At 33.3% G+C, this 13,581-nt stretch overlaps 1 protein-coding gene across 1 annotated transcript; it reads right to left on the bottom strand.

Moving 5' to 3' along the window:
• Positions 1-357: 357 nt before the first annotated feature.
• Positions 358-4,215, bottom strand: LOC140804956 (ubiquitin-conjugating enzyme E2 36). Its single transcript, XM_073161122.1, has 8 exons — positions 4,065-4,215; positions 3,887-3,914; positions 3,161-3,247; positions 2,279-2,337; positions 1,386-1,427; positions 1,230-1,303; positions 882-979; positions 358-624 (listed from the first exon to the last, which is right to left on the bottom strand). Exons 1-8 carry the CDS (start codon positions 4,098-4,100, stop codon positions 587-589), a joined length of 462 nt encoding a protein of 153 aa, XP_073017223.1. The 5' UTR covers positions 4,101-4,215; the 3' UTR covers positions 358-586.
• Between the last annotated feature and the right edge of the window lie 9,366 nt (positions 4,216-13,581).

Below are 13,581 nucleotides of genomic sequence, written 5' to 3' on the forward strand. Positions count from 1 at the left end.
TCTCATACCTCGATGGATATTTTTTTCCTTTATCTTCAAGTGGACATAGTTCCTCAGCGGATGGATCGGATGCGTGGCAGCCAGGATAAGGCCGTGGACACCGAGAATATCATTTGGCGCCTAGGTCGTTGGAGCTTTTGATGATATTCTTATTGGATCAGGTTATTGGTGAAAATGTAAAACACTCCCCACCCCCCCACCCCCCCAACCAGCCCAGCCCCAAAATATGCCACATTTCCTTGTTTTTTATTTCCTGAATTTCTTTGATTCCACATCTTTCTCGTAATTCGTAAAGCAAATTGTTTGCCAGCTTGCCAACGACCACAACATAAATAATTTATCACTTCAAACGCGGGCTATAAGCAGGCTAACTAATCGAGAAACTTAACAAAATACAGTATCTTATCACATTTTAAAAGATAATTTCAAGCAGTGAACAAGTACAAAATAATGCCAGTTTCTGGAGACGGCAACTTCCAATTCTTTTGAGCATCATCAGATATTTCAAAGTTTTCCACATTCATTCAGAGTCAATTAAAACATACATTTTTTGGTTATTTATGGCAACATCCAAGTTCCATGCACTTCACGCACCACTTGCATACAACCGCGTCCATTCTTTAGCTGCAGCATTGATAACCCAACAATTTTTTGTTAAATATTGATCATGCTATACAACAGTTCTTCTAATTTCACTCTATTTTTCTGTAGGGTCAAATTATTTGTACTAAAATAATTAGACAAATAGAAAATATCCTCTCAACGTATAAGTCACGTAAGAGCCAGTTAATAATCCAACGTATATTTCTAGCACCAAATTCAGTATCTTGCATGTACAACAATTATTGCACGTGATATTGAAATTGTAATGAAATGCTAACCTGTTTCGACGGCTTCTGCCTCATTTGTTTTCCAATGCTTAGCAATGTTTTCAGAAAGTGGATCATCTGGATTCGGAGCACTCAAAAGTGCTTGAATGCTGTCAGAGACAAGAAGTTAATACAAGAGCTTGTGCTTGTTTTTGGTAAAACCAATATAAAAGTGACAACCAAAGTCGTTAAAAGCAGGCTGCGTCTAGCTATAAATCAGTACCCGGTTTTAGCCCTACATCAGTACCCAGTTTTATCCACCAAAGTAGAAATTGAACCAAGTCGTTTAAAAACATATGCCAAATATTTTTCTTTTTCTTGCCAACAAATACACAAAAATGAAATCAAGAATTTCAATACCTCAGAAGCACAGTTCTAATCTGAAGTGCTGGACTCCACTTGTCTTTAAGAATATCCAGGCAAATCCTTCCAAGCTGCACAAATGTTCACAAGGTGATATTCAGTAACAGTTCGCTCCAGTAGAGATCAAAACATCAAACAACTTGGAAGACAAACCTTATCAATGTTTGGGTGGTAAATTTTTGTAAGGAAGCGAACCTGTGCAAAAAAATGGGGGAATGAAAGAGTAGGCAGTCATTAACCTTCTCAACAAATCTCCATAAAACTAGCAGCTAATGAATTTTTTTTTGTCAAAACAACTTCACCAACGTAGCAAATCATCAAAATATTCAGGCATTTTGCCTTCTGAGACAGTTTGGATAATCATCACTTTCAGAAGAGAAGATACTCCATTGATTCTCATTATATACCAGGGAAGAAGTCTTTACATGCAAGAGCAGGAGCAGTTTGCTAGTTAGCATTGGTAAACGTGAAAATGAGGTCAGAGGTTCGGAAAAGAACACAGCTTCTCTTTCTTATTCTTTTTCCTTCGTTCAAAAAACAGTGGCAAGAACTTAGGTTGAGACATTTTTTTGGCAGATTATAGAGTTTACATAATTAAGTAGTAATTAAATGCATGAAAAGTTTACAATTCATGATACTACATTTAAATGAATCTCAGCAACTATATTTTTATGGTGATTGTAAAGTTTACATAATGAGACTACATATAGTTGCTGAGTTTAAAATTAACTTTAAAATATAGTTGCTGGGATTCCTTTTTGTAAACGAACATTTTACTTAGATGCCGAGTTTACATAATATGCAAATGAATCCAGATTATAGAGAAGCAATTACCAGGTAAGTAAATAATTAAGTAGCAACTAAATGCATAAAAAGAAAGATCCATGAAACTATCATGTAAACTCCACATAGAGAACAAAACAATGATCCATGCTACTAAAGCTAAATGAGAGGAAAAAACATCAACAAATTATCTCCAACGGCTTTATTTTACATAAGATGATGAATTAATCACAATCTAACTAAATGATGCCATTTTATATTACCTTGGGAGCAGCCATTGGGTATTCTTCCGGTAGAAACAATTCCAGCTTAAAAACACCACCTGTACAGAGAAAATAAAATCGGAAAACAAGACAGAAAGCAGATAAAATCATTAGCCGCCTAGGAAGTCCCAAATTCAGAGTGCTTGAACAGGTACACATTTTAAGTAACAGTTCAAGCACAAGAGATAAGAACACAAAATCAATCTTACGCCTCAAAACAAACGAATGAAGAGTTTGGTACAAAAGAATATTGGTCGATAGCATAGACTTAACAAACAAATAAAACTGGTTTCCAGTCAACCACAATTGGCAATTTCTGGTCAATGTCAACATCGTTTCAGAATGAATACATGTACATCAATACAAAACAACTCATGAATTCAGAATTCTACAATGAGAACATAGTGAATGACCTCTAAAAGAAACTTGACAAGCACCGCATAAAGTCAATAATCAGCATCATTTGAGTACCGACTCTCGACGTTCTCTAGTAACATCAAGAACAGAAATTGCATTCCGACCAAACAACAGAGAAAGGCCAATGCCTCAAAAGACAAAGTCAAAGAAAGAAGACAGACAGCTCTAAAAAAGGTACAACCTGAAACTTCATAAGAATAACAAGAACTGGATAAAAGTACGAGCAAAGAAGTAATTGAAGACCTCAATAAGAACTAAAAATGGTGAAACATAAAACGTGCATGTTTATATTATTCAATCCTTGAAATGAATCTAACACGACCAGAACAAAATTATACAGAATATGAAAAATCAAAATGGGACACTGTAGCATCCAGACTGAGACCACAGAAGGAGCATAAAAGAACATATGACTCTGGCAGGCATATCCATTCACATAACATAAGATGCAACTTCCAATATTACCTTCATAAGGAGACTGTGTTGGACCAAGAATCATCACATTGAAATACCGCATATTGTCTTCTGATGGAGATGCACTTATTCCTGGTGCTGCAACACGTAACCAAATAATAACCCAAATCCCTCAGATTTATCACATAAGACCCAAATGAATATAAATATCACACATCCTACTAGCCAAACAACTATTATTAAAAATATCAGGATAAAATTATTCGCATGCACTCAAAATCTAATGGTGCATATGACATATCATATTAGTACATTCTCCACAATATTCACCGGAAAATTTATAATTATTTGGACATACACAAAAGACAAATATATCTACCCGAATCAAACATAGATAAACAAACGAAAAAAAATCAATGGCAGATGGAGCTAGGAAAGTGAAGATATAACAGTCTTAATGTGATTGTCAATCAAGACAATCAAATTCAAAGGGACAGCAAAATGGCAGAAACCTGCATAAAACTTGAAGCAAAAAATCCCAAGCAACTCAAATATAACTAACAAAAAACAAAACAACACACACACACACACACACACACACACACACACATATATATATATATATATGACATTTCAGCAGAAGGTAGCACATGCGATTAAAAGAATAAATATAAAAACATATATATTTCTTCCCATCTAAGCTCAAATAGTGAATTTGAAACTGAAACCCAACAACTTCGCTTCAATGCATGCATGTGTTGAAATTCAAAGATTTACCAGGTTCGCTCAGCAGACGCTGGGTCTCCTATCAGATAATAAAGAAAGCATGATCAACAAAGATTATCCCAATCAAATAAATCAAAATCAAGAAACTGAAACCCAATTTGTTCGAAAATCGAGTGTCTGTAGTAAAATTGATAGAGGGATCGAGACTGCTATCTGAAGATCAATATACCTTAATGATCCTTCGGGGCAGATTGCTGTTCGCCATAGGATTGAATTTGCAATGGTTTTTCTTTTTCAAGGGTTTGAGTTCGGAGAGTTTACGCTAACAAAATAGCTTTTCTTCTTTGTTTCTCTTTCTAAAAATAATGGTCAAACCCAACTACTCACAGTCTGTTTGGCAACCAGAATTTGGGAGGATTTCATGGGATTTGCATTTCAAAATCCTATTTTTGCTGTTTGGCAAGATGTTAAAAAAAAAGGATTCGGATTTACTTAGGATTTCATGGGATTTCAAAAGTATATCCAAATCCCATCAAATTTGATAAGATTTGGATTTTAAAAATATAAAATTACATTTTTATCCAACACATCATTCTCCACCAAAAGTTTCTAAATGGTTAGACTTTTTTTTCTTTTAACTTTTTTTAGAAGTTGAAATATTTCGTTTAAATTTTATAAGTTTCTTGTGTTATTTACTAATTAATATAATAAAAATTATAGTAATTATCAATGTCTTTTTTGACGTTTAATAACTAATTTCATGTTAAATTTTGAAGTTGTTTGATGATTTTTTAATTATTATTTTATGTGCACTATGATTAATAAATAATAATTAATTTTTGAATTTACAAATACAAATAATAGAGAAGAATTATTAATTTCTATTTTTTTTAGTTACTTATGTTTATATGATTTCTAAAGGTAGTTTAGTAAAATTTTAAATTCCAAATTCGAATCCTTTTTTCTCCAAACAAGAAATGAATTTGTAAATACCATTTTTAAATTTTAAACCAAACACCAAATGGAATTTCAAATACTTGAATTTCCAAATCCAATTCCAAATACCACGAAATCCTCTCAAATCCTGGTTGCCAAACACACTGTCAAGGTTTTGATTAAGATGGTAAATTTGTACTTTCATTTACAAATTATATATTATAAATATTTCATAAATATTTTTTAAACAAATTATTCATTTAATTTTACAAATAATTCTAGAAATGCATATAATGAAATGATGATTTATGTACAAACTATGAGAAATTCTCAGCGTAAGATAGATGGTAATAGAAATTTTGGAAAATTAATAGAAAGGGTAAATTATATTGTATATTACAAATTTTATTTTATATTTCCTTTACTTAGTGATATTTATTTTTGAAAATTCGTTTACATATAAGAAATAGAAGGTCTCTTATGAGATGGTCTCACATTATCTATGAGACGATTAACTCTACCGATATTCACAATAAAAAGTAATACTCTAAGCATAAAAAGTAATATTTTTTCATTGATGACTCAAATAAAATATTTGTATCACAAAATACGACCTATAAGACCGTCTTACACAAGTTTTTGCCTATAAAAAATTAGCTAGTATCATGTTATCTTGTTTTATAAGATCGTTAACATTATTGTTTATAGACATTAAAATTTAAATGGTCAATAATATATTTTAAAAAATATAAATAAATAAATTATGGGTGAAAAACCCCTCGATGTCAACTATATATCTCTATATTAAGTGATAGTTCCAATAAACATTTAATTTGGGATTACAAATATGTAGTACAAAAATCAACTTCAATTATAATTTGAAAAAATACTCAACATAATAGATATAACTTGCCAAAAGAAAATGTTTTTTCAAAGTGCAGAAAGGGGTCAACTGGACTAGTGAGCTATTGTTAACAAGTAAAACAAATTAATGAGTTGGATACAAAGATGCATAAAGTAAATAGCACAAAATATGTGGAAGTTTGATTTCTCTCAAAGAAGGATTTCACTATAAGACTTTGATTTCACAACAACTTGCGACAACCCACTTCTGTTAAGATTTATCTACGACATAAACTGAAACTCTTCGTATAATTCTCAAGAACAAATGCTAATGAGCTGTTTTTAGAACTCCAAGTTTAAACAACATAATACATTCTCTAACAAATAGCTTGAACAATTTGAGTAGATAATGTAGCAAAAAAGTAATCATTGAAGATCAAATATTAAAATATGTGTGTGCTAAGTTGAGGAGCTCGATGATAGAAATATTAAGAGTACTCGAGATACTGATAAAGACATTATAAAAACTTTAGTAGAATCTTTAGTCTTGAATCACACATTTAAATAGTTGAACTCTTCCAACGTTAATTTTTGCTTCAACATTCAACTTGTACTAATAATTGACACGAAAGAAAATTGTCTTTTGTCTCATTTCCTTTTATAGTATTTTGCAATTATGGTTCATTGACATGTATACAAATATGTCAAATAAAGTCCTTTGAAATTTTGATCAATGAGATAGAAAAGCATACGTGTATCTTTGTTTTATTAGTATACATTTTTGAACAACCGGAGACATCGATTAATGTCCATTGATTGATCAAAAGATTTTCTGAAAAGTATAGCTGGTACGCATATGAATAGCTCGATGCACAAGCATATCATCTATAGAACATCGTGCAGCTAGAGTATTATTAGAAAATCTTCTATGAAAATTTAGTTCAAGGGGACAAATCCAATCTGATTTTTGAATCATCTTGAACTAAGTAGAAAGATCCAACCTGATTTTAAGATAACTAGTTGGAAGCGGTCCAACTAAAGTCTCAAATAAGCAGTCCGACTTGAGTCCAGGTCATCCAGTTCTAAACCTATAAATACAATAAAATAGAAGTTGGATCCTGAAACAGTTCGATGTTATTTATTATAACCCAAACTTAGAAATTTTAATATAACAATATTTTCATTTTTGGTGATGATAAAACTAAGTTGTTAGACTCAAAGAATTACAGTAATACATCTCAATTAATTCATAAAATTAAGTAAATTAAATTAAATTTTTATCAGAAAATAATGATCTATTACACCTATTGTCTTATCTAAAGATCTTATGCTGAGATTGTGAGGCTGATAAGGTCAGCTTCCACTGTCTCTGCCTCCACCACCACTACCATTATAACCTCTTTTCTTCTGATAGTGGTCATGGATTTTTCTCTCTGCCTTTTCTTGTATATTTGTATGTTCTTCTCTTCTTTTCTGGTCTTCATCTTTTTTTTGCTCTTCGTCTTTTTTGGCATCACTACGCTGCATATAATCCATCATTTCTTGCAGTTGGTTGCCTAAATAGATTGCAAGTTATCAATCTGGGCCTCTAAATGTTGTTGAACTTTTGTGATCTAGTCGGAGAACACAACTCCAGCCTCTTTGGTGTCATTCTTAACCAGTTCAATTTTCTTAGGTACAGTTTAGTACATAGGATATGATAAGTAAGTGATATATAGTATAAAGATAAATCAAGGATAAATATAATGATAAGATAATATGTTGAATGTTTGATATGATTTTAACAAAAGTGATTAAATTTATATATTGAATTGTAATGACAAAATTAACCTTTATCACAAAAACTTATATTTTATTGTTATCAAGATCTTGTAATTGCATATCTCAATTCTTAAATTATATTATATATATATATATATATATATATATATAAATTATTATATATATATATATATATAAATTATATTATATATATATATATATATATATATATATATAATAATTTATATATATATATATATATATATATATATATATATATATATATATATATATAATATACAGTTTTGATATGCTGCATACCTGCCGTGTACCCCTATATGTATCTATATATTTGTATATAGTATGTATTTAATAAACATTTAACATTAACTTAAATGCATTTAAATTGGGGGTAATTAAGTCATTTGTAATTTATTTTATTATTACATTAAAATTATCACACTTCTTACAAAGGATGTTTTATCCTAATCAAAATTTATTTATCAAGGAAATTATCACACCTTTACAAAGGATGTTTTATCCTTCTCAAAATTTATTTATCAAGGGCCCATGATATTATAATGGGTTTTTTAAAAAGGAACCAAACATCAGACAATCAATCTCACCTTTATCAAACAATGACTTATAGTTTGTAATGACAGTCATAGAGAGAGTAGAGATTTCTTTGATCATTTGTTTCTCAAAGTCAGCAAGAAAAGTTGCGGAATCAGTCTGTTGAACTTTGAAATCATCAAATTTCTTGACAATGGAATCCATCTTGGCGAAGATATAAGTGAGAGGCATGTCAGATTTGCCATTGTCTTCGTCATCTTCATAAAACTCAGAAGGACCAACTTGATCGAGATGTGAAGTATTTGGTTCTTTTTGGTCATTTTTTTCTGCAGAAACAGGAGCTGTGGAGTCTATAGTAATAGAAGAAATGGTAGGAGTAATCTCGATATACATTGTGTTGATGTCTTCACCAGCAAGAAATTTCAGAGGTGGAGAGCTGGGAGTTTGTGTAGCATCCATAATGGGCTCATCCTCACCATGAATGCTCTTCTCCACCTCAATCACATAAAAAATCTTATCTTCAGTACGAGTGGCTGGGTTGGAATCATCAATGAAGTCAAATTCGGATAAGGACATCACAACATCATCTACTGAGGTTAAGGGCACCTCGGATAGATATCCCGTATGAGATTCAGTAGGAGTGGGCAACGACTAGGTAAGAACGACAACAGTCATAGCACATCCTCATAATGTAGAGCAGCAAAAAAGTCTTTAGTGAAACCAATTTTTGTTTAAAAAATCAAAAGTAGGAATGGATACCTTGGGTTGGTTATTGTGATCACCAGCTTTATCAGCATCTATACTGGCTGGCTGACCAGGGATAACAGATTCACCAGCTTTAGTATCCTTCTAAAGAATTTCTTCTTCAATAGCAAGCTAGTCACCAACTTGAGTACCAATTTGTTCAAATCCATCTTGGGTCATCTTCATCATTTTCCACAGACATCTTATATTCATACCTTTTTTAATTTTACCATCATGGATATGGAAAGAGTGTCAATCTCCAACTGCTAGATCACATATGAATCACCACGAGGTTTTGGGAAATGAGGGTCGAAATTATCTCTTTTGCATGATGAATTCCCACATCACACTCTCACGAAGCTCTAGCCCGAAGAAGTCTCTTCTTTGCAGAGCTTCAGAAATCAATCAATGCCTAATATTTTCTTTAAGCTAGGAAACAACTTTCAAATATTCTCTTTGTGGACGGTCTTAAAATGGACGACCATCCTAAAATCTACCCATTGATCAAAGTAGCACAATCTTTCTTTGACAATCTCATCCACCTGTTGAACAGCTAGATTGATGGTGGCCTGAGCATTTGACAGCTTGATGGGATTTTCAATCAATTTTCCCGTTTTTTTGTCCTTGGGATCAATGGTGGGCAGCCCGGACCTTGTGGTTGCCACACTTGGCTATACAATTTTCACTCCACTCATCAAGACAAAGATATGAACAACTACAATAGTGGTTGGTCGGAAGGCTCAGAGATATGCTTGATCTTCTTTTTCTTGGGCTTCTCGGCTTTCTAAAGTTGTTTCTTGTTCTCATCTTGCCTTGGAAACAGCAAATACCCGATTCAACAAAATTTTCTCCCGACAGAATCATTGGAATCGGAAAACAACACCAGCTTCTTCCTTGTGTCTTTGACAGGGGTCTTATCTTTCCTGGTTGGCCTCTTGGCAACTAGTTATTCCCCAATTTATTTTTTGACGGTCAGCAGCTCAACACCTGCTCTCAGATTCTTCTTCTTGAATATATCTACTGAGAAGGTGCTTGATAGGGTATAATGACTTGACTTCCACCAGCTCAACTTTGTGTTGTTCGAGAAAATGGAAGATTTGAACCAACACCTCGAGAATAATACTAGGACGCTATGGTAGTGATTCAAACTCACACAAATGCACCAAAACACGATGCAAGCCATATAACGCACTCAAACTGTGAACACGACATTTCGACTCCAAAATGTTTCCTAATACTTCTAATGAAACCAATTGCCTATCGACACAAGAAAAAGCACCAAATTTCATCTCAATATCATACTCACAATGCTTAAACGCAGCAGCGATCAACCAACGGTTCTTAAAGAAGCCTGCAACAAATAAACTTCAAGAACTCGTCAAGAACACTTTTTCAGAAAAATACAGTTTGAGCAGTCCCACGAAAACGATGACAACTCACTCATTTCTTATCCAATTAAATCGAATTTATTGTCAAAGCGAAGGTATCGAAAAGTTTTACGTTTTATATGTTGAAAGTTTTTCAAGATAAGCGACCAAAAAATTTCAGCACACGAAATGACAGCACACACATTCTTACATCTGAAAATTTTGATCCAAAAATCATTTCAAAAGTTTTTGCTCAAACGTTTTCACAACATACATGGATTTCACACATAATAAATATCACAACACGTAATATAACGAGATCGATGCAGAAACAACATGTTATATATGCCTTTTGATATTAAAATTTACTGAACCAACGATACCTAAGCGGGAAGAATGCGAGAGTTGATCCGAGACGATCGTGGAACGATTTTCTTGAAACGAAATCAAAGAAAACTTGCTGGAAAAATCAGAGGAAGGGGCGGCTGCTCTTGGCAATAAGAACCCTAGGTTTTTACTAAAAAATGAAATGAAAATGAGGTGTGAATATTTGTGTGTGTGTGCAACGTGAGGTGGGTGTGAAAGGCGCATGTGTGTGTGTGTGTTAGGTAATTAGGGAGATTTAATTGCTTAATTAAATAATTAACATACTAATAAAATGCTAACCCACCTATACTTTTGTAATGTCCGAGAATTTTTATCCTGGTAATCTGTAATTATTAATGTAGATTTGATTTGATTACGAGGGGATTAATCGGGACACGAATTGACTCAGCATGAGAAGATGTATGTGCGAGGACAGTGCCTTTCGCGCACATGCGCGACGTTATGCGCGCACATGCGCAAAACGGGCAGAAGACCTCGCGCAGTAAGGGCGCGCATATGCGCGAAGTAAGAGCGCGCATATGCGCGAGTTGTGCAATGAACCAAGTGCAATTCCAGAGAACCTCACACATATGCGCCGAGCAGGGGCGCGCATATGCGCGAGGTGCTGTGCAGATGACGCGCTGAGACATATGGTCTCGTGCATATGCGCCGAGTGATGTCACGCATATGCACGAGACGTGTTTTGTAAAGGAATGGACCACGTTGCTGAATCATGCATGATATATATATATATATATATATATATATATATATATATATATATATATATATATACGTATATATCAGAATGCAATTCCTCAGATTCATTCGTAAGAAATTGAGAAAAGCTTCGGGAGAAGTGTGAAAAATCCTTACGCCTTTTGTTAAAGATCCGCCCGTCAGATTTTGAATCCGACTTCAGTACTGTGTTCCTATCGACGCAGGCTTCAACTGGACGTAAGTTTTGTTACGTTGTGACATGTCTTGAAATTATACTATTGTCAGAATTGAATAGATTCATATATGATGTTCTTGACATGTTAGACATCGTAGAATCGAAGTTAGATTGAAAAACAGACTGATTATGGGATTGTTATGATTTTCTGATTATATTGATTTGAAATCGGACAGAGTTGGATTATAAATGAATTACAGATTATATCGGATATGAGTTATGATTTGTAATTGATGTCTGTTGATATGGTATTGACGGGAATACTGAGATTGGGCCGTTATGCCGTGATTTGAATTAAATCCAGATTAATCAGATTCAGTGTTGAATTGAGAATTGAATATTGATATTATGATTCTCAATATGTCGTTTCAGATTTACAGAGACAATCCTGAGTTCATAACTGATATTGCTTCAGACCAAGACTACAAACGAAAGGTATAAGTCAATGCGATATCGGGAGATCGACTCAAGTAGGATATACTTGAGTTTCCCTAAATCACATACTTATTGTTGTTATATGCATTGATTTGATTTTATATGTTGTTCTATTGATTTATAGGAAGCATGTATTAGACGAGTATTAGACGAGTGATCTTGTGACAGAAGTGTCTGATAGTGGTGGGATCACCACGGGCACATTGCACGATGTCACAAGATAGTGAATTGGCGAAAGTGCCAAAGTCTATCACGTATAGGTCACCAGACGATTGGCTATCGATGTGGATAGAATTGGAGTTTCTTCTATTACTGGTGATCGATACCATATCGATGTGGATAGAATTGGATCTTCTATTACTGGTGATCGATATGGAATGCCAAAGTCTGGAAACCGGGATCCCTAGACTAGGATTGAGTCTAGTCTGAGTCGTGGAGTCACGAGTATGATTGATAGTTTTATATTCATTATGTTCCAGACTTTGATATATATCTGATATCTGCTTCATGCTTTATATTGATTATATGAATGCATGTTCGTTGATTTATACTGGGATTATATTCTCACCGAAATTATCCGGCTGTTGTCGTGTTTGTATGTGTGCATGACAATAGGTGGGACAGGATCAGGGTCGAGGAGATGACAAGAGATCATGATTAGAGTGGAGACCACAGACTTTGAAGTTGATGTAGCTAGGGTTTGGACACTTGATAGCTAGTTGATGAACCTTAGTCTGTATTGAATATATGTCGTACAGGACTTGTACCTTATTTATACTGATATGTATGCTAGTATGATTTCCATTACTTTCCGCATTTAAAAAAAATTTAGACCTTGTTTATTATAATTGATTAAATTGTCCTAATAACGATTAATAGTATGATTAGCATCCGGGTCCCCACAACTTTACTAACAAATCCCAAATTGAAATTTAAAACACAACATGGATAAATTTTAAAGGTTTCAAATTCCTAAATCACCAACTAAATAAATTTTGGGTTTTAAAATGCTAAAAACTAAATAATTCATTTAAAATACCCCTTTCTAACTTAAAAAAAAATACCACATTTTAAAATCGCCAAAATCGTCGTCGGTCTCTTTTCCCCGATCTCGCATCGAATAATCGCCTGAAACATGAACTCAAGAAAACATTTAGCGTGCATCACATAAATTATCACATAAACATAAATAATTTAAAATAATGCAAATTAAATAGGTCATGCATCACTATAAATCATTTTAAACTTAAATAAACAATTTAACAATTAAATAATGCATGAGTTTTACGTGTACTGAATTTGGGATCTACAAGCAGCACATCTCTAATAATGACTTTGACAAAGAAAATTTTACGTTTACCCTCAACCTTACCCTTGGAGGCATCTCCAAAACTGATTTTTGTTTTTTGCACTCAATGATTTCTGATAGCAGCTTGACTTTTCCAGTCATAGTATGGAACAACCACTATCTAGGTATTATGTAATTTCTTTCACGAACTTTTCTTGTGTACCTGCAATCATTGAAATAAACATTTAATTCCAAAGCTAGTTGGGTCCTGATCGGATTAAAATTTTCAGGAGTAACACTTGAATTAGCATAATTGACCTATTTGTGTGTGTATCCAAAAGAGTAAGATGCTGTAAAAATCATGTGTATTATTGTGTTGTGTTCTATGTTTCACCAAATGTTATTTAGGCCTTTCATCCTTACCATTCATTCATTTTATATCTTTTTTGAACATGTTTGCATTTATAATACTGTCTAG

Source organism: Primulina eburnea, chromosome 11 (assembly GCF_022965805.1).
Source record: "Primulina eburnea isolate SZY01 chromosome 11, ASM2296580v1, whole genome shotgun sequence".
NCBI classification, from domain to species: Eukaryota; Viridiplantae; Streptophyta; class Magnoliopsida; order Lamiales; family Gesneriaceae; genus Primulina; species Primulina eburnea.

Bases quoted from the DNA above. Each gene is read 5' to 3' on its own strand.
- LOC140804956 (XM_073161122.1), bottom strand. From the start codon at position 4,100: ATGGCGAACAGCAATCTGCCCCGAAGGATCATTAAG. The intron at 2,338-3,160 runs GTAATATTGGAA...TTCTCTGTACAG, and splicing joins AACACAGTCTCCTTATGAAG to GTGGTGTTTTTAAGCTGGAA. The intron at 625-881 runs GTTAGCATTTCA...TCAATGCTGCAG, and splicing joins GGCAGAAGCCGTCGAAACAG to CTAAAGAATGGACGCGGTTG.